Raw genomic sequence first — 24,100 nt, forward strand, 5'->3', positions numbered from 1 at the left:
TGGCTGCAGAAATGTGTGCACGTGTCTAAGTAAAGAGTAAAGTAAAGAGTAAAGAGTAGATCTAGTTTTTCCAGTTTATTAATTAAAAAATGTAGCAATAATGTTTTCCCCCCATCGTTTCTTTACAAAGTTCCCGTGACCAGAGTGACTACCAGGACTTCAGCAGTTCCATCAGCGGAGAAGACGAGTTCCTCCCTGTCCGACGCCATTCGACCCCTTTTGCCATGACCCGGCTTGATCCCCCGCCCCACCGGCCCAACCCTCGAGTATGGATGGATGAGGCCCGGAGTAGAGACGCTTTCAATAGACATTCAGGTTAGAATATTTGCATCGTTCAGGACAACGTATTATAATGACCTTCTGGGTATGTACGGTTTTTTGATCAATGACGACTGAACTTTGAACCATCCATATTTAGTTACAGCCAAAGGTGTTGTTTACTTTGCTGTACCGTTTGATGTTCCCAGCTGAGGTGTCACAAGTCAATTATTGGTAACATTATATAGGTCGGTTTGTGTCAAGAAACCACTGCTAGTTAGTACTGGAACCTAAGTGTGTGTTTTGCCTTCTCTTCTTTCTGGCGTCCCCTACTTATTTCTAATTTAGTCACACTTCCTGGTTGCTATCTTTTTCTAGGGTTAAAAGAAGATACAGGGAAACGAGAAAGTGGCTACTTCTCCTTGGGAAGGGCATCAGGCTCCCGCTCCACGCGTGACAGCAGTCCTCCTGGCCCTTACCGCCATAAAGAAAAAGGGCGCCCCATCTTCAACCTCAGGAATATTGAACCTAAAGATGCCGTTCCTTTTCGAAACCCCAATCTGGGTGTTGCTTCAGAACGGCTCATACCGGAGGCTCTTATGGAGGATGAACAGGTCGACATCCTTCCCCCTGACCCTTATGAAGTAGCCATTGAGGTTGAGGCGCAAGTCGGCCCTCGCTCACCTAGTCCAACTCCCTTTAAGATTGCAGAGTCTCTAGCCTCTCCACGGCGTAAAGGTGCTAGCAGTTCATATGGAAGAACGAGCCCAACGCAAATAAGTTCTTCTCAACTGTCTGGCCGTTTCAATTCATCCAGGCCAGCATCTGCTTTACAGTCGCGAGCATCTTCACCAACACGTAACAGTTTAGCATTTAGACGCAGTGAGTCCTCCACTTCCCTCAACAGACACAACTTTGATGGAGGGCACAGGTCTAGATTGACAGAGACATTGTCTAAAAGCTCTATGCAAAGCTCCCATCCAGGAAGAGGTGACTCAGGAACCTTGCCAAGAAACTTCAAATCTTACGTGAGTCCAGTGAAAACGCAATCAAGCACCGTTTCAGATTTTAGAAGTGCCTTGCGTAAATCTGAAGGAAGTGGGTCTTTAAATGGTCGTTTGCAACCCAGTAGAAACCTTTCTCCATCAAGGGCTGAGTACAACCCTCCAGGCCATATGTCATTGAGAAAGAAAGAAGCTAGCAGCAGCACATCTTTTGCACGAGGTCGAGAAAGCCGTACCTCCTCTCCACCATCAAGGTCCACTGAGAGTGCAAGAAATAATCGCAGTGCCTCACTGCCAAGAAGGGCTTATGACACATCAAGTCATCAGTCTGTCCTACGTAAATCAGAGTCTGTTTGGTCTCTGAATGGTCACCCGGGCCGTTGTGGCTCTCCCATTCGAGAGGGCTATGATATTGAAAGTCAAGCTCTGATTCGTAATCAGATCAACAACTATGGGGCAAATGAAGAAGACAATGATAGCCCTCCTATGTCGCCTACTAAAAGTTTTGAAATGCCAAGTAAATCCGTGCTGCGCAAGACTGACACTGTGAGCAGCATCAGAGGCCATGAAAGTCGATGTTCTTCTCCTGGCAGACGCGGCTATGACGGATCAAGCCAGCTACGGAGAACAGACACTAGTGGGTCCCTGTACAGTCGAAGCCATGAAAACAGAAGCTCTTCTCCTGGAAGGAAGGGTTTGGAGAGTTCACAGCAGCTCAAAAGAACAGACACAAGTGGATCACTGTACAGTCGTAATGGTGGCGGTCATAACTCCTCCCCTATGAGAAGAAGCTATGAAAGTACCTCTGAGTCTCTGCTCCGAAAGTCTGAAGGTGCCAGCTCAGGCAGGAACCTCAGTCGCAATACATCACCTCCTCGAAGAACCTATGACCCCCCTCCTGAACCACGCTCACTACGAACAGCTGATAGTAGCATCCGTAGCCACTCTCCCCCAGTGAGAGGCAACAGAGACCCACCAGGATACTCAGTCCTCCGAAATGCCACGAATGGGGACTCCACTCGTTCTTTTCAAAGAAAAGACACTGAATCAAAAACAGAAATGAACCACTCATCTCGCTCTCGGAGAGATACCACAAACACAAATCGCAGTTCATCTTTATCTCGAGCTGCTTCACCCTCTAGACAAACCAGCAGTGGAAACAGAGTCTCCTATGTTTCTATGGAAACACGCAAGAACAATGGAAGTGTCCGGTCTATGGGCAGCCGGCGCAGTGTTGAGGACACCTGGTCTTCCCAAAACGACAAGCGGTCAAGTCGAGCTTTGAGCCCATCGCCTGCGCAAGTTGACTTGCGGAGGCACACCTCCTCCCAGAGCTCTTTGGAATCCTCTGAATCCGGCCAAATTTCTGTGGGCTCCACAGGACGCAGCAGAGAAGATTATGCTGTAATGGCTGACCTGCCAAAAGTTAAAAGAGTTCAGCAGAAGGAGGGGCCAAGTCAGTCAGAACGGACACATGTTCAACTTTTCAAACCAGCCAGGTGTGCATTAAGTGTAACACATCTCAGTATTATACTACAAATTATTAACAGTCCTGATATTGCCTTTTTAGCCATTCAGTGAGCAGGCAACCATCAAGAGATGACCTCGCGGACACAGAATGGCCTTACAGTGGCAGTGGCTATCTATCAAGAGCCCATTCCACCACCTCATTGCATGTAAGCTCTTCGAGATAAGTATGATAAATGTGGATTCATATTTTACACTTATTCTAACAATGACAAACATTTCCTGGATTGTTATGGCAAATATATATGTAGCTAGTCTTTTTACGCTTGATTGGTTTCATGTTTTATAATATTCCAACTGAGGCACGTTCTCTAAATGACTCATATAAAATATTGTGGTTTTATCCGTTTGCTGGATATTGATTCTAAATGACCATTAAATCCGTTCATTTCCAGAGGTCCGGCAGTCCAACCACTGAAGAGGGCACTTGGAAAAGCAACCAGCACAGGTCAGAGCAAATGCAGGTATGTGTAAGCATGTCTGCATTGCATGTTGATTATTCAGCACAAAAGTTTTATTATTAAGCAATTTTGTGTTTTCCCCCCTCTTTGATATAACTTAAGGGCTTAAAATCAAATATGAGAATATTTATTCGTCACAATTGCTTGTAACCATAATGTCATTTTGTTGGAAACACGCACACGTCTGTTCTGCGCCTACACCCTTGGGGCATTTCATGAGGCTTGACTGAGCTTAGTCAAATGTGTTCTGCTGGGGCATGTGTTCAAATTCCTTCTGTGAAACCAACAGCTACCAAAGAGGAATTTTAGAGGGGGACTAAGCCACTTGACAGCTCTTTAGTTTTTCAGTCCGTAAATAGGGGGATGAAAACAAAGATGCCAAAGAGTGGTAATCAATAATACTACCCAGGCAGATAACGCGTGTATGGGTGGATCAAAGTGAGGCTCCACTTCACTGATGCTTTTCCCCACAACCTCAACAATACAGCACACTTTGTCCAGAGTTTTGGGGACATTTTTTGGGAGCACTTGTTTGTGTGCGCGTGGACCGGAGGACGCAGACGCAGCAGCGGCAGCGGCGTGTCTCTGAACTGGATCTGTTTTCATACACGATCTTCGCGGATCCGCCCAGGAGGAAGTTACAGACAGGACATAGCAGCGAGCAGAAACGGATTTTGTAGCGCTCGTAACTTATTGGGACATCGGAAAAATGCTTCTTTTCAACAAACGCTAAGTAGTAAGAACTTTTGGACTCGAGTGGACGCATGGTCTCTCCGCGCAGGAAAGCGTCGCTGGCGGCTTTTGACAAACTTAACATGGAGTTGAATGGCGGGCTTTTATCTACTTAGGATTGAAATACTGCAATTTTGGGCCTTTTAAGTTGTAAGAAATTTTGCTTTGAGTAACCTCGTTTTTGTTTGTTTGTTTTTTTGACTGCCCTCCGTGGATCCTGTTATTATGACGGTATGTTGTTTGTTGACCGCTTGAGAACTGTGTTTTTCCTGTACTGCTGTCAGCTCGGTCTCTCAATTGTCAAAGGCACGAGAAGAAGAAAAAAAGTTGCCATTGCGGTGCTGCGGCTTGTGTTGTTTGTTTCGCAAGGTTTCTATCCAGTATTTGTGAAGAAAGAAAGAAAAAAGACAGTGGGCCAGCATTCGCACAGCATGCACTTTACGCACATACATAGTGTGTGTTATCCAGGTGCAGTTAACCCTAACCTTGAGGCTGCTGTGTTGTCAGTGTCAATAAACCACTGGTCCTGGTCCATACTGCGCGTGTCAACTTTTACAGTCGGTTGTGACCTGGTTGTGACACGTTGCTCGTGTGTTTGCTCAGTGACTGTAAAGTTATCCACACGCATGAGTGAAGCGGGTGAAGACCAGACCACTGGCTTTGTAGCCTACTACCAGAGAGAAAGGCCAGTAAAAGGATGGGCCCTGCAGCACAGTAGATGATTTAATAATCCTGAAGAGCCGGACAATAGTGCTCTTATTTTTAGGACAAGGCAGGAGACAGGAAGGATTGTCTGACTGTGACATGTCGCCATTGAGTGACCTCTTTCCTTCTGTCGGTGACACCCAAAGTTCATTGATCAGACAATGAGGGGCACTGTGCCATTAGGCTGGTTCTCTTCTTCCTGATTGCCTTTCTACTATGGCTCCTAAACTCCAGGCACCATTTGTCTTATAAGATTTGGCTCTGGCTGCTTAACTAGTAACAGGATGCATGAAGTTACCAGACCATGTAAACGTTTCCAAAAAGCAGATTACCAACAGAAGCACGCGAATTGTATGGATCTGGGTGTTACCCTGTTGCATTCTTACCACTAAGCCCAGGTGTGGAGTAAAATACAATACAGATATGTCTCGGAAGTCTCATAGGACAGTGGGGTTACTACAAGGAGCCTTACCCCGGTGCTCCAATAGAGATGAATGACCTGAAAATTGGCTACGTGCCTTAGAGACATAATCTTAGTGAGGAATGTTACATGGAAAGGGTTGCCCAATCTTAATCTGGGATCTCCTTATCTGGTTGTAGGTAGTAAGATCGAGTGTTTTTCCTCAGGGCTTTCTCCTGTAATGTGCTCATACAGTTTTCTGTCGATTGAGGATGCATGTTATTGTTACTGACACACTTGTTTCCTGTTGTTTTCGCGCTTTGTATTTCGGTGCCTTTACTTCTGGTTTCTGGTTGGACATTGGAATGAATGTCACAAAACTGAACTGGTGTTTTCTCTGCTCTCAGCCTGACCTCCTGAACTTCAAAAAGGGATGGATGTCGAAACTGGACGACAGTGGAGAAGTATGTTTACACTAAATGTGAAACCAACAGGTGGTTTTGACAAACTGAAAATGGGTTTCTCAGTTTGTCACAGCCACAGCATTACAGTGGTATTGGTGCTGTATTGTTTTGTATGTTCGAATTCCTCAAAAACATATTAGACATATTTTATTCTTATTTAATTTTGAGTTTCATGATGAACAGTATTGACATAACCTCAAGATATGCCTATACTGCAGTTATCAAAAATATTGTAAACTATATCTCAACATGTATCACTATTTTGAAATAATCAAAACAGAAGGTTGTTTTTTTCTCATTGAAAGTGTTGTATTGATGTGGCCATAATAGTGGCCACTAATTTACATAGCCTACATGTAATACGCAAGAAACCACAAGGCCTGTTTACAAAATGAATGAATTGATAACCGGTAACTTGTATTTAGCCTAGGATTAAAAACTAACAACAGATGATGTCATTATTGAAGTAAAGTATATGCTAAAAACTGTTTTTTTTTCTTTCTTTTTTTAGTGGAAGAAGCATTGGTTTGTTTTAACTGATGCTGGACTCAAGTATTACAGAGACTCCACGGCAGAAGAGGTGTGTCCCCCGTCTACAATAATCCTCTTTTATGATCTAGTTGTAATATTTACCACACTGTCCTGGTTTGTTTGCAGAAAGATGACTTGGATGGGGAGATTGACCTGAAATCCTGCATCAAAGTGTCCGAGCTGGATGTGGAGAAGAACTATGGTTTCCAGATACATGTTAGTGTTACTCTGGTCTTGTTGTGCCCTGAACTTCATTCATGATCATCATTCATTTTTCTAGAAGATTTTATTGTTCTATGTGATGTCTTTAACATGTTTTATTATTTACATCTATAGTTTTGGTGACTTAAATGAGTTCTCTTCCTTTTAAGACTCGTGAGGTGGTGGTCACGTTGTCAGCCATGACAGCTGGGATCAGGAGGAACTGGATTGAAGTTTTAAAGAAATGTGTTCGTCCAAGTAGCTCTCCAGACCTAACACAGTAAGTGCTGAAGAGCTGCATTTCATTAACTTCTTAATGCTTAAAGATATCGGGATCATGACAAAATGTTTTTCTCAATGAAGCCTTAACTGAAAGGTTGTTTTTTTCCCCCAATTTGCAAAGGACTGTGTTGTAGGAATAAGTTAAATGGTTAATATAACTTAATCAGCGAACCTACAGCCAGTGATTTAATATAAAATAACTCTTACAATCTCATTTGTAAGACGCCCTGGTGACACACTGAAGGACTCTTCACCACAGGTCTGGGAAACACTGTTCTATAGTTACAATGTAGATCCTTAGAAATTTACTGTACACAAAATGAGCGTTAGCTTGTAGTTGACCATCAGACCCACTCGAAAGCTTGTCATGACTTTGACTTTTGGATTTCTGTCCCGAAGTTGGTATTTGTAACAGTGAGAGTCATTTGTTCTCTATAAGGTCATGGAAATGTTCTTCTATTGATGGGACTTTGGAGGACATGACCCATGAGTCATGGGTTTGGTGGTGATGAGTTTGTGTTCAACACTGACAAAGCCCTGTTTGAACACTGGCATTTGTTTGTTGGCAGTGTGGATCAGGAACAGTCTCATGGAGGTCTAGACTGTAAAACTGCACTTAAGCTGTTGTTAAACTGAGCCCCAGCAAGATGAGTGTTCACTGATGTGTTCATTGTGTTGTTTGGAATTTGAAATTTTCTTATTGAGTCACTTCCAGCTGTTTATTAGTTTTAGATCATCCGGCACAAGCCGTCTTTGATAGATTAACTGTCCTTTACTTTTATTTGAAAAAGAGCATGTTTTTTGTTCCTTGGACATTTTCAACACAAACTGGAAACTTTCCTATACAATTGTTAGTCCTACAACAATTGTATACGAGGGGTCATGTAGCAGGCCCTTTTGGCTTTGAATAAATGTACTAGTTTACATTGGCTGAAGGAATCCAAATTAATGTGGCCAGTATTCCAGCAGGCCTGACATCTGTGTGTCAGCAACAATAAATACATTGATAATGCAATGACCTTTTTGTGTTCAACTGACTTCAATTTGATGACATTTCCAAATATATATTCTGTGTCCGACCGTCGCGGTTGATTCAGTTAATGGATATTATTGAAGGGTGAGTGTTGGAGTTTGTGATGATGTTGTGAAGGTTTTATGTATTATATGTTAGTCAGTGTAATTAAGGTTTACCTGATACTTAATGTCTCCTGTTTACAGATTGCCAGACGGCAACAGTGACAAAGAAAACTCCCACGTCCGTTTTTCTCGTCAGTCATCAGAGCATTCATCCCACACGCCATCGTTTCAGCGCAGGTTCGACTATGTTGAGCTATCGCCTGTCCCCAACTACTCTACACCACCTCCATCCAGTCAGAGAGAGGCCGGTGAGGGCCAGGGCAGAGAGCACAGCCAATGGCAGGAGGAACGGAACACGAGCAGCCAATGGGAAGCGCTGCTGTCCAGAAAGACCCCTGGAGGAGGGTCCAACCAGAGACTTCACAAGGAGGACGAAATTGAAAGAAAATGGGCAGAGTTTGAGCGCCTGCCGCTAAAAGACGTGAGCTCTGTAAAAGCAACGGGATCACGCTCTTCCAGCCAGTCCGCCAATGAGGCGCTGCAGAGGGAGGTAGTGTGTGGAGTTGATTTTCTAATTTGCAAAAAACAACTGCAAATTAACCCTTCATCTCAGAGATGATGGAATATTACTTGTTTCTACTCAACTCTCCACTCTGCTTTGCATGTTTAGTTGTGACTCCATTCTGCTAAACTAGAAAAACTAAGCTTGTGCAGTGAGGAGACACTACTAAAAACTGATGTTTGCTGTTGATTTGCTGTTGATTTGCTGTTGATTTGCTGTGCCACACCTGTGGATTAACATGCACTTTGCAACTGTGCTGTTAACAATAAGACACACTTTTTTATCTGCTCCATTTTGTCACCAAAGCAGCTGAGTCACATACATTTTTGGCATAAACACCTTTTCTGTCGCACTTATGACACTAGATTGGGTCATTTGTGTGTTTTGGCAAATTGATATTGCACTGTTCCACCTATATTACTCAAAACGCTTTTCCATCAAGAAAACCTATTGCACAGATTCACACAAACAATGGAGTCAAGGTCAGTGTCTTACTCACGGACGCAACAACATAGTGCAGCTGCAGGAGCCAGGATTCCTTCGTTTTATAAGATGACCTGCTCTACCTCCTCAGAGTCTCTGGTCTGAGCTCTGAATGCTTATGGACTCCACCACCCCAACATTTGTTCAACATAAACACAAATGTAGCACTAAAATTAGGCAAATGGAACATGCTCTTTCAGCTTATCAAAAAGTTGTATCTCTATCTAAATGCAAACTTGATCTAAAAATGCCCAGTAAAACCTTCCAGCGCCTGCCGTCATGGCTGAGCTCGTGCGCACATGTTACTCGTCATTATGTGGCTGAACTGGTTTGACGGAGCTGTGATTTACTTTTGATTATGTCGAGTCTGTTGGCTTTACCTCTGTGGTCCGCCTCTTCCTCTGCTCAGGTGGCGTCACTGAGGCAGCAGCTGGAGCACCTACAGGGGGGAGGGAGAGGGGGAGGGCCGGGGAACAGTTGCGGACCCGAGGCCCCGTGCGGCCGCAGCCTGTCGGCCATGGAGCGCGCTCATCGCCAGGCGCTGGAGGAGCTGAAGAGGCAGCACCAGAGACAAGTGAGAGAGCTGCAGACAGAGAAGGACAGGCTTCTGCAGGAGGAGACCCAAGCCACAGCACAAGGTCAGCTCAGGCTTATAAGCAGAAGCGCAGATAACGTGCAGAACCTGGACCGATCACACAGTTTAGACCCTGCATCTTGTAAACGCTAATCTTATCATCTAATGTTATCATATGCCAAATGCAGGATTTATTTAGTTGAATATACAAACTCACCAAAAGTCAGCATGGATATCTTAGTTCTAATCTAAACTACACTGCAACAGCGTCAATATTTATAGCAAGTAGTCAAGTAGATGGATCGAGTTTTACAGTCTAGTCTGGTTTCCATGTTTAGAAGGTGGTGCCGCGCTGTAATGATTTTGGTCATCTGTTTCTGTTTTAGTCATAGAGACATTGAAGAAGAACCATTTAGAGGAGCTGGAGCGAGAGGCGGAGAAGGTCAAGAGGTTAAGCAGCGGTGACTCCCAGACTCTGCAAACACAGCTACAGTGAGTGCATAATACAGCAGAATAAAATGGCTTGCTTCCGTCATCTTCTACACTTTGGTTATTGGGCAAAAATAACATGTTTAAAACAACAGGAAATAGAATACAATTAATGACGTAAGTGCGGCTTTTTAACTAAAGTTGCTTTCATATGTGTGCATTTCTTTTTATTTCTTTAGAGCTGACATTCAGTCCTTGCAGAGAGAGTTGGCAGGTTTGTCCGAGCGCTACTCACAAAAGTGTTTGGAGCTAAACCGAGCCGAACAGGACAACGCTCAGAGAGAACGAGAGCTCAGACACAAGGAGAGGGACATGGAACAGCTAAAGAAGGAAAACCAGGTAAAATGGGAGACGGCAGAAGCTGAGACGCACTTTCCATTTCAACATGGATTAAAAGGACAAGCGTGTGTGTGTGTTGTTCAGGAGCTGAAAAGTCGGATAGCTGAAGAGATAAGTCGAGTACAAGCCACTGTTACACAGCGAGGCTCTGAAGACAAAAGCAGGACATCATGTGAACTAGAGGTATAAAATCAAGATAATCACTGAAAAATAAGTTTTATATTTATTTTGACCTTTTTTTTCTCGTAGGTGCTCCTCAGAGTTAAAGAAAATGAGATTGAGTACTTGCAGAAGGAGATCAGCTGTCTAAGAAACGAGCTACAGTTTCTCAACAAGGTAGAAGCCTTTTTTTTCCTTCTCCATACTGATGTAATACATGGCTCTAGGGCAGTGGTTCCCAAAGATGATTTCAAGATTATATAAAATGAAATATACTACTGTTTTTAGTATGTTTTTGAATGTAAAACATATAATTTGTTGTAATCTGTTCAGATATTAAAACTAAACAGTTTAAATACATATTAACTTCATTTTAAAATGTATTCCTGGGCTAAAGTAGCATAAGAGGCAGCAACTTTATACAACCGGGGTCCCGAGTTTACATGTCAATTTTTGGGGTCATGTTATTTACATAAATATGCTTAGGATTAAAGTGAGCTGAGGTTATAACTTGTACAAAGAGTGCTACAGCTTGCTTGACTTTGCAGGAGAAGTGTCTTGCGTGTGAGCGGTACACTGAAGTGCATGAGGAGTTGAGCGGGCTGAAGGGTCGGAATGATCGTGAGATCCAGAGCTTGAGGGAGCACCTTCGACTGGCTATGGCTGCCCTCCAGGAGGGCCAAAAACTGGGCAACAGCCTGGACCACTGAAACCCTGGCTATGGTACTAATGCTATTGCAGACACAGTGGCAGGTGAAGAGGACACAATAATCTTTGTACAATCTTTTTAAATAAACTTTGTACAGGTTTCTCCATGCCCTAAACTGTAGAACAGGAAGTGGAGTAAAGCAGAGATCATCACTGTCTTGCATACAGCTTTTGCTGCCTGCAGGCTTTAACTGTGCCTTACCTTTAACATCCTGCCAACCGAGTAGCATTAGATGTTAACTTTTCTTTTTTTCTTTTTTTTACACTGGTTCACAATTTTATTAAACTGCACTTTTGTACTTGCTTTGGTCAGTACAGGGATGGATAAAATGGGTTTGTATTGTTTTGGGTTCATAAACTGGATTATAAGTAACATTTTCAGTTGTCTGGTAAAGTTATGGTTCTGTTCACTACTAGAGATTGCAAGGTCAACTCAGTCAATGTGAGCTACTGTCATGTTTTTGTGGACATGTAAGCAAGTCTGTTTACTATGAAAAGGCATACACTTATTACACATTATAGTCTTTACTGTATGCTACTTTACATGGGAATTTTGATTGTTGTGAATCATGATCATGAATATTGCAACACTTGGGATTTAAAACAAATCTTGAAATCAAACCCCTTATTATCTTTTGACCTGTCTCTTTAAATGTCTTGCAATGTTCCATTTCCAAGTCACTTCATTTCAAAGCATTCTTGGGCAAAAAAACAAACATTTATTTTGCCTTCATGGGGAGTTGCATTGATGAGCCAATAGTTATTGACAATGTGTATTGTAATAAAATGACTTTGCTACCTGTATTTTGTTCATATTTAATGTACATCTAATGTACTCTTGACCTTGTATCAATTTTGTAAATTATTTGTATTTTGCAGTAAATAAAAAAATGACACAATAACAATTGATTTTCCTTAAATTAATGATTGTGTGACTATGATTCTACTTTTAAATAGAGGATGGAGAGACAGACAGACGGTCTTTCGTATGTCTGTCGTCAGTCGGGTTTACCTATGTGTATTGGAATCATAATTCATAGACCAATGCTGCAAAGAAAATGAAGTATCTGGAATAACATCGTCATTATGTCTCTGGAGGCACAGACCCGCCGGTCCTCCGGGTGGCGCTGGTCTGAAAGCGCTTATGTGCTGAGCCGGAAGAACCGCAGGATCAGGCAACAGCGATGGCGACCGCGGCGACCCGAACCGCAGCTGGTGCTGCTAAAGTTGTCAAGCCCATTTTCAGTCGTGACCTAGACGAGGCCAAGCGCAGGGTTCGGGAGCTGTACCGGGCGTGGTACCGAGAGGTTCCTAACACAGGTATGAGGGCTCCTGCTTCAGTCCTGAAAGCGCAATAGACGATGGCTCGAGTCAAGGTCGTGTCTACTCAGAGGCTCTTCATGTAAATACTGAGGAAAACACAGACACTACCAAACTGCTTTTACAGAGTTACACCGCTTTCCTCTAAGGAAACGCTTCCCTTATCACAAATATTATAATGGATATTTGACGAGTGAAGAAGCTTTGTCTGTGCACAGACGTAGGTTAGAAGTGAACTTTTTATTGATGCTTTGTAATCAAATTATGTTCCTTTCTTTTGCAGTGTCCACGTTTCAGTTGGACATTACATCACGTCAAGGCAGAGACAAAGTGAGAGAGCTTTTCGACAAAAACAAGCATGTAACAGACCCTCGTGTAATCGACATGCTGGTGATTAAGGTATGGTCTGCTTTTGTTCTGTGAACTGTTACACCGTTTCAAGGCAGAGGCTCCCTGATGCCCTCTAGACTGTATATCATAGACTCATAGACTCATAGCCCTCATAGACTGTATATCTAACCCAACACTTGCTGGTTTGGTTTTTGCTCGAACAACTGCATAAATGCTGCTGTTGTGTCATTTGGCAAGACACAGGCATTACCATAGATATAAGATATAGGGCATAGTTCTTGCAGCCGGATAATGATTTAGACTCAACTATTTCTCCTGTATACGTCCTGGTCTAAAACACATTCAGCTGCAGTTTTGGCTGAAATTAGACACTTTATTCTTCCTCAAAAGTGTCCCGTTGTGACCCCTTTGCTTCTGGATAACAAACGTTCCCCTAATTTCTCTGTTTGAGGGAATGTATACACATCTTTAAATATGCACAGATATTCTTCGTTTGTTGCATTATAAATATAGTTTTTATAATTTATCTTTGACTTCCTGCTACCTGTATAAACGCTGCATGAGAGCGTGCGTGTCTCTGAGCACGGCTAAGAAACTGGACAATAGAGAGGTGCTTTCCTTCAACAAATATTGTCCGGTATTTGTTTTTTTTTTCATTCTCTATGCTTTGTTTTGCTACTCCTGCCTCTGCGCTCTGGATACAAACAATAGTGAACCTTTCTGTGGAATAATTATTTGACATATTTTCCTGTTGATTTTAAAATTACAGAGTGTAATCAAGCTACTACTTTTGTGCATTCATACCTTTTCATAATTGTCTGTGTGTTTTCACAGGGTAAAATGGAACTGCAGGAAACGATCCATGTATGGAAACAGAAAACGCACATCATGCGCTACTTCAGCGAGACTGAGGAGCCTCGTCCTACTGACTTTTTGTCCAAATTCTACAAAGGTCATGACCCATGAACTGAATTTTTCTGCCGATCTCCCGGGATTGTAGTCGTTGTGATGTGTGAGACTCTCCCATTTAAGTGTAAATACAAACTTATAATTCATATTAACACATTTTGGCCACGGCTGTTGATTTTTGAGGTGGTTTAATGGTTTCCCTTAAAGCTGGTAAGGTTACAGCTGAAAAGACAATGCAATTCACAGAAGTTGTGTTTTAGAAAAATAAATATTTCATCAGGATTTGGTGCATGCAAAAACAGTGCAGTGCCAGTAACTCTACCACATTTGGACAGCCCTGTTGTAGTGTAGCTATGTTTAGAGAAATAACATCTATAGGCTGTGAGAAGACATAACAGAGGCTTGGGAGTCTTCAGGTCTTGCTCAAGTAGCACAAAGTCTGTAAAGACAGAGAAAATCAGGATTAGTGCACCATATCATCTTATGCACTAGTTAGAGGGCAGGCACAATGAATGCACTACAGATGAGCAGCATCTCTGCAAATGTGACTTCACAATGCACACTGAATCCCACTGCACAAGCTCGGTACCTGAAGCCCTCAGCTCAGTCATCATCATCGTCGTCCTCGGGCACAAAGATGTCGTGCTCCTCCAGCAGCGCTGCAAAGTTCTTGCTGATCCTAGTTCCCACATACAAGAAGGGCACCACTACCAGAGCAATCCGGATAAGGCCGAAGGGGGTCTGCTCCCCAGTGTCACATACCCCATAGAAACAACTACATTAGTTCATGTCACGCAGCTTTACTATCGATGTTTGTATGTAAAGTGTGAGCAAATCCATCGTAAATAATAGTAAAGAAAAATGGTCGCCTGTATCGTTTATTAACCTGCTCACCTGCGCGTTTTGACACAAACGCGCAACATTCACGTCTCTAAAGGCCCTTACCTTCTTAGGTTTGGGAGAAATCGCTCCAGATGAAGTGCTCACGTTCGCCCGACATGGTGTCACGGTGTTTGCAAGAAAACCACAGGGGAATTGCTGAGAAATACGGGCGTTTTTGAGTGCAGACAGCCGGAGTAGGCGACTCAGGGACGACGCCATGTTGACAGCGTTCGCTGCGGCAAACATTGCGGAGACGCACTCGGCGCCCAGCGGAGAAGCGCCCCCAAGTGGCACAATGTATATGTACAGATCCAACAGGAAATACTTCTGAACGCACTTTTGTTAAGTTTTAATAAATTAGATTGAAACGTGACATTTTGTTCCAGTAAAGAAATGGTCTCCAGCACATTTAGCAGCCACATTCTATAGATAAATAGTGGTAACAGCAAAAGTGTCAATGTACACAAAAGTAGACCAAACTGTTAAAAGCAAACCAATAAATACTGTACATATTTACACGTTTACATTTATATAGTGGTGTCAAGTCAATGTTTCTGTGCGATAGCAAATGACATCTTACTGGCCATTTACAACGATACCTTTCAATCTGCATTTTTGTGCTTCAACAAACTGTATGCAAGGCCATGGGAACCCAGGGTGCTGAGGGCGCAGCAACACCCTCTGGTGGATAGTTTACGCGTTACAGGCAATATTAAAAAATAGGAAATAATGCACAGAAAAAGCGCTTTTGGGGGAAATCTTGTCTCAGCACCATCAAACCAAAATATGTTCCCACGGCTCTGACTGTACAGTAACAAGTCAATATCTCACAATCAATGAAGTATTATATAAAAGAAAGTAATAGAGTTTTAAATAAAATATTGGCTTAAAACAACACAAAACAGAGGAGCACAACCTTAGCTACAGTGACCAGTATGGTATGTAAATGTAAAATATAATAATATAGGTTCCAGTTATTCAGTAATTCAATGTCCTAACATAAAACAAAACAACTGGAATTACATATAAAAGAGATGCCAACTTTTTACTCCCCATCTAAGGAGCTTGCAAAGAAAGCTTGCGTTGTTTTGCTTTAATGTTAGAAGATTGTATGTAAATGTAAACAACTTAAAATTTTGTTCAGTGCAATTATCTCCTTAGGCCATAATTGTTCCAAAGCATCTGAAGAATCCCAACCCTCAACATTTTTTCTTTCTCAGTGCTTAAACGTCAGGTGTCTGAAGAAAGTATTGACCTCAGATGCACTTGGTTTGACAAGGTTTTCTGTTTTTTTCTCTTCAGCAAGTCTGATCATTTTCGCGTTGGGGATAGCAGCTTTGAGGCCCATGCTTTTCACCACACAGGCAATAGGCCTAGAGTCGGGAGTGGGACGCGACGACACTGTAATGTAGGAGGCATCTTCTTGGCGCTCATCAAATGTCACTGGAAATGTATTTAGAAATAGTTAACACTGATGTAGTTTGAGATTAAATACTACATTAGCCTTTATATTAGATGAGCACTTTACCTGCGGAAGTGACTGCTGTGTCAGTGGTGCTGTTGAGCTCCAAAAGGAATGTGGAATATGTTGGGTGGAGGAAGAACAGTTTTCTGACAAAGGGTTCTCCTGCAGTAACACCAGGCGGTGCCTACGAAGATCAGAGCATAAAACAAAGTGATGAATCAAAAGGTCAAGTAATTTACCAAATAAATATATACTAATAAGGAACAAGCTATCATCCAAACTGTGACTGTGTGCTATGAAGCAAAATGTTCTGAAATAAAATGACACTAGATAATATTAAACAAAAAAAATCCCACATTGACAAAACAAAAATCAATCTGTAAATGGACATAACGCACACACAATAGAAACTTACTGTTGTGTTGGTGACATTGATGATGGGATCACTGGCCCAGAACAGAAAAGCTGAGTGTCCTGTAGAGGTGGAGATTGTAGTGGACTCCAAATCCAAACGAGGGCACACAAACTCTGCTGACCAGAGGAGGCGACCATTGGCTCCATCAATAATCTGCACCTGAAAGATTGAACAAGTTATTTATCTGAATTTAATCCACATTCTTAGGTATGAAAAAAATGTTTGTGTGAGGCATAATTTTACCTTCATGACCCCGTTTGCTGAATGCTGAAGAAAAATGTCAAGGACTCCGTCGTCATTGAAATGCCCAGAGGCTGGTTGGCTGTGACGTGCACAAAAAAAATATTGGGGGAGAAAAAAAAAATCAAAACATGGAGGAAGGGAGAAAAAAAAAGTTGCTAAAAAAGGTTTATCTCACCTGTGAATAGGAGGAGAACTGAAGGTCCAGTCTTTCTTTAGATCCTTCTGCCTAAGCACTGACAGCTTACTGGCGCCATACACCAACACCCAGTCACTTTTGGTGCCGTTTCTGTTGGACAGTGTGTCCAGGTTGTTGTGGTCACTGTCATAACCAATCACTCGGGGGAGAAGGAACGCCACAACCTCGCCTCCTCTTTGGAGAAAATTCAGTATGATGCACACAAGTATCATCAATTCATATCTTCAATAAAGTTGTTGCCACAAATTACTTATCCATTATTTTCCTATATAAATATTTGGGTAAGAGGTTGCTCTAACCATATATTAGATTAACTTAACAGACTTTGCTTTTCTTCGGTGTAAAGTAAAAGCAGACATTTGTACAAATACAAACAAAATCAGCTGAAGGGCCTTTAACAAATGCATCTGAAACAGTGTCCTATTGCGTCTCCCCCTACTGAAAATCCACTTCTTGTCCTAAATGTCAATAAGTACCCTCACTTTCAAAAGGCCCTTTGTATTGCTTTAACCCAACACCAGCCAATGCTCCTAAACACGAAGAAGCGGCTGTAACATGCAACCAGAGCTTTATCTCGTTCACTGAGGCGTACCCACAAATGTGTATCAAAGTGGAATTGGTTCTGGCCTTCAGTCGCTCCCATCCTGGATCCTTCTTCCTGAGCTCCTGGCTGAAGGGCATCTTACCAGTAACACGGACATAGAGGTCACGCAGGGATATAGCTTTGATGTTACCTGAACACGTAAGACATGGTTGTAGAGTAATGCGTTTTAAAGTTTATTTTGTCATATGTAAATCAGATACTTTACCCAATCCAAATAAGATGTAATATGCTTCTTGTTGGGTCTTGTGCAGCAGTGGCCCGATCAGCTTTCCTTGCCCTGATATGTTAAAAGGCACTGAACGGCCAAGCTTTTCCCCTGTTTTTCCAGAAATCAACGTCAAGGACAGTTCCATAGCCTAAAACATATTTAAAATGCTCTATTTAGATTTACTGTGGTGATAGATTTGACTGTGGTTATTTTTTTATTTTTTTACCACATCTGCAGGAAGGGTGGCAATCAGCAGATCTGGAACCATGTCTCCCTGCAGGTCTGGGAGTACAACAGCCTGAGATTCAATGTTCTTGGGCTGCAGGGACCACAGAGTCTTCCCTGGGGAGGACAGAAAGAGACCCATTGATCTTCTTAAAACAATGAATGGGTGGACAGGGTGGTGCCCTCATCAGCGTGTGCAAAAATGAAGTTCAGTTTGTTTTTTTGTCAATTCTACCACATGTAAAGCATACAGAGAGTAAAATTAGTGTTGCTGTGGTGCACAAAAACAATTATCAATCAATCAGTACAGAGCAATGTAAAAATGCCTTGGCAAAAGCAATACTGTTTACAAGTGATGCCATAGATACACAAATTTAACCTAAAACAAAACAGTACAGCAAAATGGCATGAGTTCAAGATTTTTTTCAGGGCATACCGTCCAGTCCAGCTAAGCCCACAGGCCATATATTTATCTTTAAGCGATATCCCTGGTGTTCTCGGATACACACACACACACACATGCCAAAAGCTTCTATATCTTCTACATCTCCAGACCATAAGAATAGCCTGTAAATTAGGGGTTTCAGCACCGACTGGGCGTGTTACTTGATGTCTAACCTGTTGTTCCATTGACTGCTAAGAGGGTGGATTTGCTGATGAGCAGGCACACTTGAGACTTCTGCGCACTGGCTTGCAGTCCACACTGGATGTACATCACCCTCTCACGCATGATTTTCTTCCAAAGAATCTGACCACTTCCAGCAGAGAGGGCCACTGCGCTGTAAACTTAGATAGTCACGAATAATAATTTGACAAGACTTTTTCAAATCCTCTGAAATGTTGGCAAATGTAATCTATATTATTGATCCATACCTTTGTCTTTGTTCGCTGGTGTGGGGAGAGTGTCATTGGGCCATTCGGTTACACCCAATAGCACATCTTCAACAGAATCATCGTCCACGTCCCACAGCGCCAGGGCGGGCGGGGTGATACCTGCAGGATCAAGAGCACACCTCTCATTAGCTAACTACAGTGTTTAGTTTCAAAACAACAACAACAATTAAAAAGCAGCCATCAATTATAGCATTATCTACAGTGGAAATTCCTGTTGTAGGCGATGCCTGCTGAAGCACAGTAAAATAGTAATGGCACAACATTAATCAGATTTTTTAATTTGAATGGATCTAATTTGTGAAAAGCTCTGGTTTATTATTTGCCTGTGTTTTTATGCAATTAAATGTTCACTGAATGAAGAAACACACATTATTTGGGATAGCAGTCGTTACAGGTTTTGAAACAAACTTTCACTGTGGTAACAAATAGAATAGAATAGAATAGAATGTTCTGCTAATTAAGATGATTTTGATTGAACTGTAATTAGTTCTCAAAACATAGATTTTTCAAATATATAAAAAATGAGCCATTCTTTACAACAGCTTTTTGATATTAGTGCAATTTGGCTTTCAATACAGCCCATTACTACACACTAGTAAAGGATATTTGTGCTTTTCCATCTACACTAGGCACTCAAAGAGCTTTACAGCAAGGAACCACTCACCCATTCACACTCTCATTGATACACCAACGTGTGCAGACACTGGAGGCAAGAAGGGGGAAGAGGACACAACAACAGTGTGTACCTGCAGGAACTGGGATTCGAACCCCCAACCTTCCGATCATGAGACGCACTACCATCTGCGCCCCATTGATTATACTTTGCATTACATTTGTGTCTCTTGAAACCCCAAACAGTGACTATACACTAGCTATTCTCCTCCTACTTAGCCTAAAGACTGCTTTCTGTCACGCAGCGGACATTTTAAAGATGTATTATACAACTTTTTATGCGGAAAAAAATGTGTGCGTATTTGACCTACTGAGTGACCCAGCGGCACCACTTATACAGCCGCTATGTCACTACAAGGTCAAACACGCACAAATATCAGCTTCTTTTTCCTGCTAAAAAGTTGTGTAATGCACCTTTAAAGCGCGTGTTACATCTTATAGTCAGAAGAGTCATAGCAGATCCATGAGCTGAAAGGTCTCAGCAGCCAAAACCATGTCAAACATAACAATAATATATAAGTCTTCTCACCCCTGATCAGTTTAATGCTTTGTGAAGGAGTATCCACCATGTGAATGCTCTTGTTTTGTTTATTATGTTTATTCTGTCGTTGCCTACTGTATGTATTAATGAATATGTAAAACTTGTCCAACAGGTCTCTTCTGCAAATGAGACATTGAGTCTCAAGAGACTACCTTTTTACCTTGCCAGCGAGCTGAATTCTCACGGTATTTGAGTTTACAAACACAAGAGAATCCATCTTTAACGTTCACCGTTCGGAACAGAACCAAAAAGGGTCCTGGCAAAAAAGTACACTAATAAACAACAAAAAACATGAGGTGCTGAAACACATAACACAATTATGAAGCTTTTTAAAAAATTAAACATTGAATGGATTTTGCGGTGTTCTTGATCCAATCAGGAGCAAATGCTGCGCCAAACGTGCGAGCTCTACCCGAACGATTCAAGCCGGCGCTGTCCCAGATTGATGTCAGTGCAAATGTTATTGGCACTGTAATGTGTATAAATAAAGTATAATAACATCCCACAATAATTTCTTCCTTACTCATTAGCTATGGCATGACCTGTAGGATAGGGTTGTGCCTACATTTAATCAAATTCACAATCTCAATAATTGTCATGGGGCATTTTTTGTGACATACCTCCTGCTTCTCCCAAGGCTCGCTCCCACTGCGGCCTCAGTTTCCCTTTCTGACACGGAATCAGAAATGCACAGAGCAGCACCAGCAATGTAGCGCACACCAGGGGCACCAGGAACGCAGCTGTACGGACCATATGTTTCATCCTCATTCTTTTAGCCTCAGTGTCAGTACCAAGAACCCCCAAACCAGCCCCCCCGTGAGGCCCCGACCCTCGCCTCTGGTCTCGGTACTGCAGCCCCTTTGAGTCGTCCCCGTCCAGGCTTGGCACATGTTCTCTCCAGTCATCATCCTCTTCTTCATCCAGCATTTCGTCCACAAACCTGCCAGACCTGCCACTACCAGGACCCAGGCAGCTGTCCCTCCCAAGCCCATTCCGGGGGTAACTGAGCACCAGGTCATCTTCCTCACTGTCGTCCTCGCTGTCTGCCTGGGTTAGAGGGTCGTACTCGCCCAGCTCCGAGCCCTTCTTCCCTGCACAGACAAAAAAGATTACATTTTAGGACAACTTTGGATTAAAATTCTACAAGTGATGTGAATGGTTCGAACCAGATCTCAATTGTAAAAAGAGCTTTTTTTCAGTCAATTTTACCCAGAACTCCCCCGAACGAACACAAAAGTGAACGCTTGTTGCACTAATGTGAAATCTTATGCACTAAAAATTATTTATCAGCAGGGGCGGACCTAGAGGGGCAGCTGCCATTAAAGGTCCTGCCACCCCATTGTCATGTGATGTCTCACATCTGCTCTAGAAGCTACTTGGGTGCTTACAGAGGCCTCACTCTCACTTCTTACTTTTTTGACAGGACAAAGAATTATAACAACTTTAGAGCTAAATGAGGAGCCAGGTGCAACTTATCTGGCTCCAAAGATGATTTTTCTGTTTCTTTTTTTTTTTCTGTTACAAACGTTTCAATTTTACCTGCGTTAGAAACCCCCTACATATATTATGAACCATGTTACTATTTGTTTAATTTTGGAGGGGGGGGGCTCAGCCTGCATCTAAACGGAAAAATCACCTTGCGATCAAGCAAAAACTTGCGCACTCCCGGCTATAAACATTCGACATTGTAAAATGTGTTGCCACCCAGGAAATGATCCCTGACCCTGCTTGCCACCCCGTGATTTTTTTTCTAGATCCGCCCCTGTTTGTCAGACAGTTGTAGCCTTTTTATTAGTTGTGTGGCATCAGTCCCATTTGTATTTTCGATTATTCAAAGCAGTACTAAGTAACGTGTTTACCTTAATAAATCCTTTCCGTAGTCCCTGTGGGGGTAATACAAGTGTTTATGGGATGATTGGAGGGTCTTTCATCTCCCCCTGGTGTCTCTGACCAGAAAACCATGCTTGCAACTTGACTGCCACCGGTGCGGAGAAAGCAATACACACTAATGGAATCACGAAGAAGGAGCTAACATGCTAACGGGCAAAGCTAACTGCGGGCTAACGTCACTTTAAACAGTATTTACAGCCAAGTTTGAGTGAAAAAAAATATTTCCATTGTATAATTGGATGCACAGTAACCCTCTGTCCCTTCCCCTTTCCTGTCAGCATAGTATTTACTCTCCAAGGCAATTAGTAAGTTAAAAAAAATCGTAACTTGCTACTACACCTGCAGTTGCGCTTATGGCCTCTAGGGGGAAGAGTTACTTAGTACTGCTTTAAAGGGACTAGATGACTTTTTTTTTTCACTTTACTCGCCACTGCCACCTCAGGTCTTATGCGTAACTGCAGCCTCTATGTTAATCGTGCATAATGATCATTCAATCAAGATGGGCAGTTGTGGTGAATAGGTCTGGGCTCATTCTACACATTAGGAAGTTGCTGGAGCAAAGTAAGAGGTGGAAAATACATTTACCACATTTTTTGATTCCGTCTAGTCCAAACAAAAACAACAACAACAGCTCCTTGAAATGAATGTATCTCAAAGACACGGATCCAGAAAAGAGCCATAGATCCCATCGCTAAATTCGACACACGTGGCACCTCATAACGTCAATTAAGTTAAAGTCAGCCAGCAGTACTTTCAAGAAAGAGAGGGGGGGGCGACTTTTTTCATATAAACACCCCGAGAAACACAGACGTCATAGAAAGATTGCAATCTCCTCAGCTTAAGCAGCAGATCATAAATACATCCGATCAGCAACATTAGAGCCCGATGCGCTTTGTTTCTGCAACTGCATACGTGCTGCAGCATAGTGTTTACTCACAGCAATCACAGACACACTCTCAGCAACTGCACCCCTTTGGTCATGGGTTTCACTCAGGTAGCCGACACCCAAGGACACACACACGCACACACGCATAAGGTAGAAGGGAATGTGTGTGTGCGTTTTATTTTACTCAGCATTATCAGAAGAGCAAGCCCACGCATGCAGTTACCCTGTGCTGTGTGGACCATACATCCACGGTGTGCCCTGGTGGTGCTAGGCTAAGCGTGAGCACACGGCGAGATGCTTAAAACTGATGCGGCGCTAAACATTTCAGCAGGAAACACGGGAACACTGCACTTTCAGGGAACAACTGTGTGTTTAATAATACACGGATTATACGAGTACATTTAGCGGTGATGTCGGCGCAAAAAGACAGGATTAGATTAACCGTTTCATGTGATGCATCTTTCATCTATTGAAACGACAGAGTGGTGTGAAAGTCGCGTGGAGCGTCTTACCTGGCAGCTTGAGAGCCCGGGACAGAGCTGAGGCCATTTCTGCGACACCGTTACCTGCACGACGCCAGTCTGGGGACGTCAATATTGTGTCTATGGGACGTGCAGCGCTCTTCAGAATGAACGAGGGCGATGTGCCAGCCGAAGTGCATTATGGGACTTGGAGTAGAGTCCTAAACCTGTCAGCGAGAGGCAAAGACCCCTTTTTTCTTTTTTTATGAATCAAACATTAGCACGGCCGTGTTGTCCCTCATAAACCTCATCATTTGAAATATTTCTTTTCTTAGTCTACGACAGGGATTGTAGACTAATAAGTAGAAAGTAAGTACAGTGAAAATAAAACCAGTACAATAGTTTTTGGTGTGTGCTTATTGTCCAACAAATATAATACATAATTATTCTATGTAATGTTAGGCCATAAAATGATAACCTCCTTGAGTTGAAGAAATTATGATTTTTTTTATTTTTTTTTTACATAAGTTAAAGGTGCAAGGGCCTCTCATGCACGCAGGCTATGTTCATTGAGTTAAAACGTATCTGTAAATGGGGCCCAGAGTTCCTGGCAGCGCCCCTGCTCATCAATGCCAGGACATTTCAGTCATTTTCGTTTTAAAACAAATATGGACCAAACCAGATCTGAAATGGGATTTGATGAGGCTCGAATCCACACAATGATTTGACTGGATCTAAATCAGACGGGTCAGGAATATTCCTGATTGCGGCCACAATGCACTACATTACAGGACCAACTAAACCAACAGATGTGTTTTGGTTTCTTATTTATCTTGCACAATAAAGGGCCAGGGCAGATCCGGCACCGCAAGGCATCTCGCAAAGTAGGCAAGTCACCTCAGCAGTTGGACCTGTACCCCTTCAAAAATTCTTCTCGTAAGTTGAACGAGGGACGCGGGCGTCACCCCGCATCGTTATTTTC

General features: G+C 42.6%; 3 protein-coding genes across 5 annotated transcripts; 2 read left to right on the plus strand and 1 right to left on the minus strand.

Moving 5' to 3' along the window:
• Positions 1-1,198: 1,198 nt before the first annotated feature.
• On the plus strand, positions 1,199-11,796 carry triobpb (TRIO and F-actin binding protein b). Of its 3 annotated transcripts, XM_079564922.1 has the most exons (14): positions 1,199-2,761; positions 2,833-2,938; positions 3,185-3,253; positions 5,519-5,551; positions 6,063-6,131; positions 6,209-6,298; positions 6,454-6,563; positions 7,784-8,192; positions 9,097-9,325; positions 9,648-9,753; positions 9,930-10,089; positions 10,174-10,272; positions 10,339-10,425; positions 10,797-11,796. In XM_079564922.1, the coding sequence occupies exons 1-14, from the start codon at positions 1,224-1,226 to the stop codon at positions 10,956-10,958; spliced, it is 3,267 nt and encodes a 1,088-aa protein (XP_079421048.1). In that variant the 5' UTR covers positions 1,199-1,223; the 3' UTR covers positions 10,959-11,796. The 3 variants fall into 3 exon arrangements, with proteins under 3 accessions (XP_079421048.1, XP_079421050.1, XP_079421049.1); XM_079564924.1 differs by lacking the exons at positions 1,199-2,761; positions 2,833-2,938 and having other exon boundaries at positions 3,197-3,237; XM_079564923.1 differs by lacking the exons at positions 1,199-2,761; positions 2,833-2,938; positions 3,185-3,253 and adding an exon at positions 3,749-4,213 and having other exon boundaries at positions 5,495-5,551.
• A 325-nt stretch (positions 11,797-12,121) lies between these two features.
• Positions 12,122-13,690, plus strand: ndufa6 (NADH:ubiquinone oxidoreductase subunit A6). The gene is made up of 3 exons (XM_079564675.1): positions 12,122-12,276; positions 12,560-12,675; positions 13,462-13,690. Exons 1-3 carry the CDS (start codon positions 12,141-12,143, stop codon positions 13,591-13,593), a joined length of 384 nt encoding a protein of 127 aa, XP_079420801.1. The 5' UTR covers positions 12,122-12,140; the 3' UTR covers positions 13,594-13,690.
• A 1,473-nt stretch (positions 13,691-15,163) lies between these two features.
• fam234b (family with sequence similarity 234 member B) lies at positions 15,164-23,324 on the minus strand. The gene is made up of 12 exons (XM_079564295.1): positions 23,170-23,324; positions 20,502-20,972; positions 18,648-18,767; positions 18,393-18,560; positions 17,776-17,891; positions 17,547-17,697; positions 17,330-17,471; positions 16,717-16,911; positions 16,542-16,620; positions 16,299-16,457; positions 15,947-16,067; positions 15,164-15,861 (listed from the first exon to the last, which is right to left on the minus strand). The coding sequence occupies exons 1-12, from the start codon at positions 23,204-23,206 to the stop codon at positions 15,635-15,637; spliced, it is 1,986 nt and encodes a 661-aa protein (XP_079420421.1). The 5' UTR covers positions 23,207-23,324; the 3' UTR covers positions 15,164-15,634.
• Positions 23,325-24,100: the final 776 nt, after the last annotated feature.

This window comes from Gobius niger, assembly GCF_951799975.1.
Source record: "Gobius niger genome assembly, chromosome: 10".
Taxonomy (NCBI): domain Eukaryota; kingdom Metazoa; phylum Chordata; class Actinopteri; order Gobiiformes; family Gobiidae; genus Gobius; species Gobius niger.

Bases quoted from the DNA above. Each gene is read 5' to 3' on its own strand.
- fam234b (XM_079564295.1), bottom strand. From the start codon at position 23,206: ATGGCCTCAGCTCTGTCCCGGGCTCTCAAGCTGCCAG. The intron at 17,892-18,392 runs GTTAGACATCAA...TGTCCTCCCCAG, and splicing joins AGCAGTCAATGGAACAACAG to GGAAGACTCTGTGGTCCCTG. The intron at 16,458-16,541 runs GTAAAATTATGC...TCAATCTTTCAG, and splicing joins CAGCAAACGGGGTCATGAAG to GTGCAGATTATTGATGGAGC.
- ndufa6 (XM_079564675.1), top strand. From the start codon at position 12,141: ATGGCGACCGCGGCGACCCGAACCGCAGCTGGTGCTGCTAAAGTTGTC. The intron at 12,277-12,559 runs GTATGAGGGCTC...TTTCTTTTGCAG, and splicing joins CCGAGAGGTTCCTAACACAG to TGTCCACGTTTCAGTTGGAC. The intron at 12,676-13,461 runs GTATGGTCTGCT...GTGTTTTCACAG, and splicing joins TCGACATGCTGGTGATTAAG to GGTAAAATGGAACTGCAGGA.
- triobpb (XM_079564922.1), top strand. From the start codon at position 1,224: ATGCAAAGCTCCCATCCAGGAAGAGGTGACTCAGGAACCTTGCCAAGA. The intron at 8,193-9,096 runs GTAGTGTGTGGA...TCCTCTGCTCAG, and splicing joins ATGAGGCGCTGCAGAGGGAG to GTGGCGTCACTGAGGCAGCA. The intron at 9,326-9,647 runs GTCAGCTCAGGC...TTTCTGTTTTAG, and splicing joins GACCCAAGCCACAGCACAAG to TCATAGAGACATTGAAGAAG.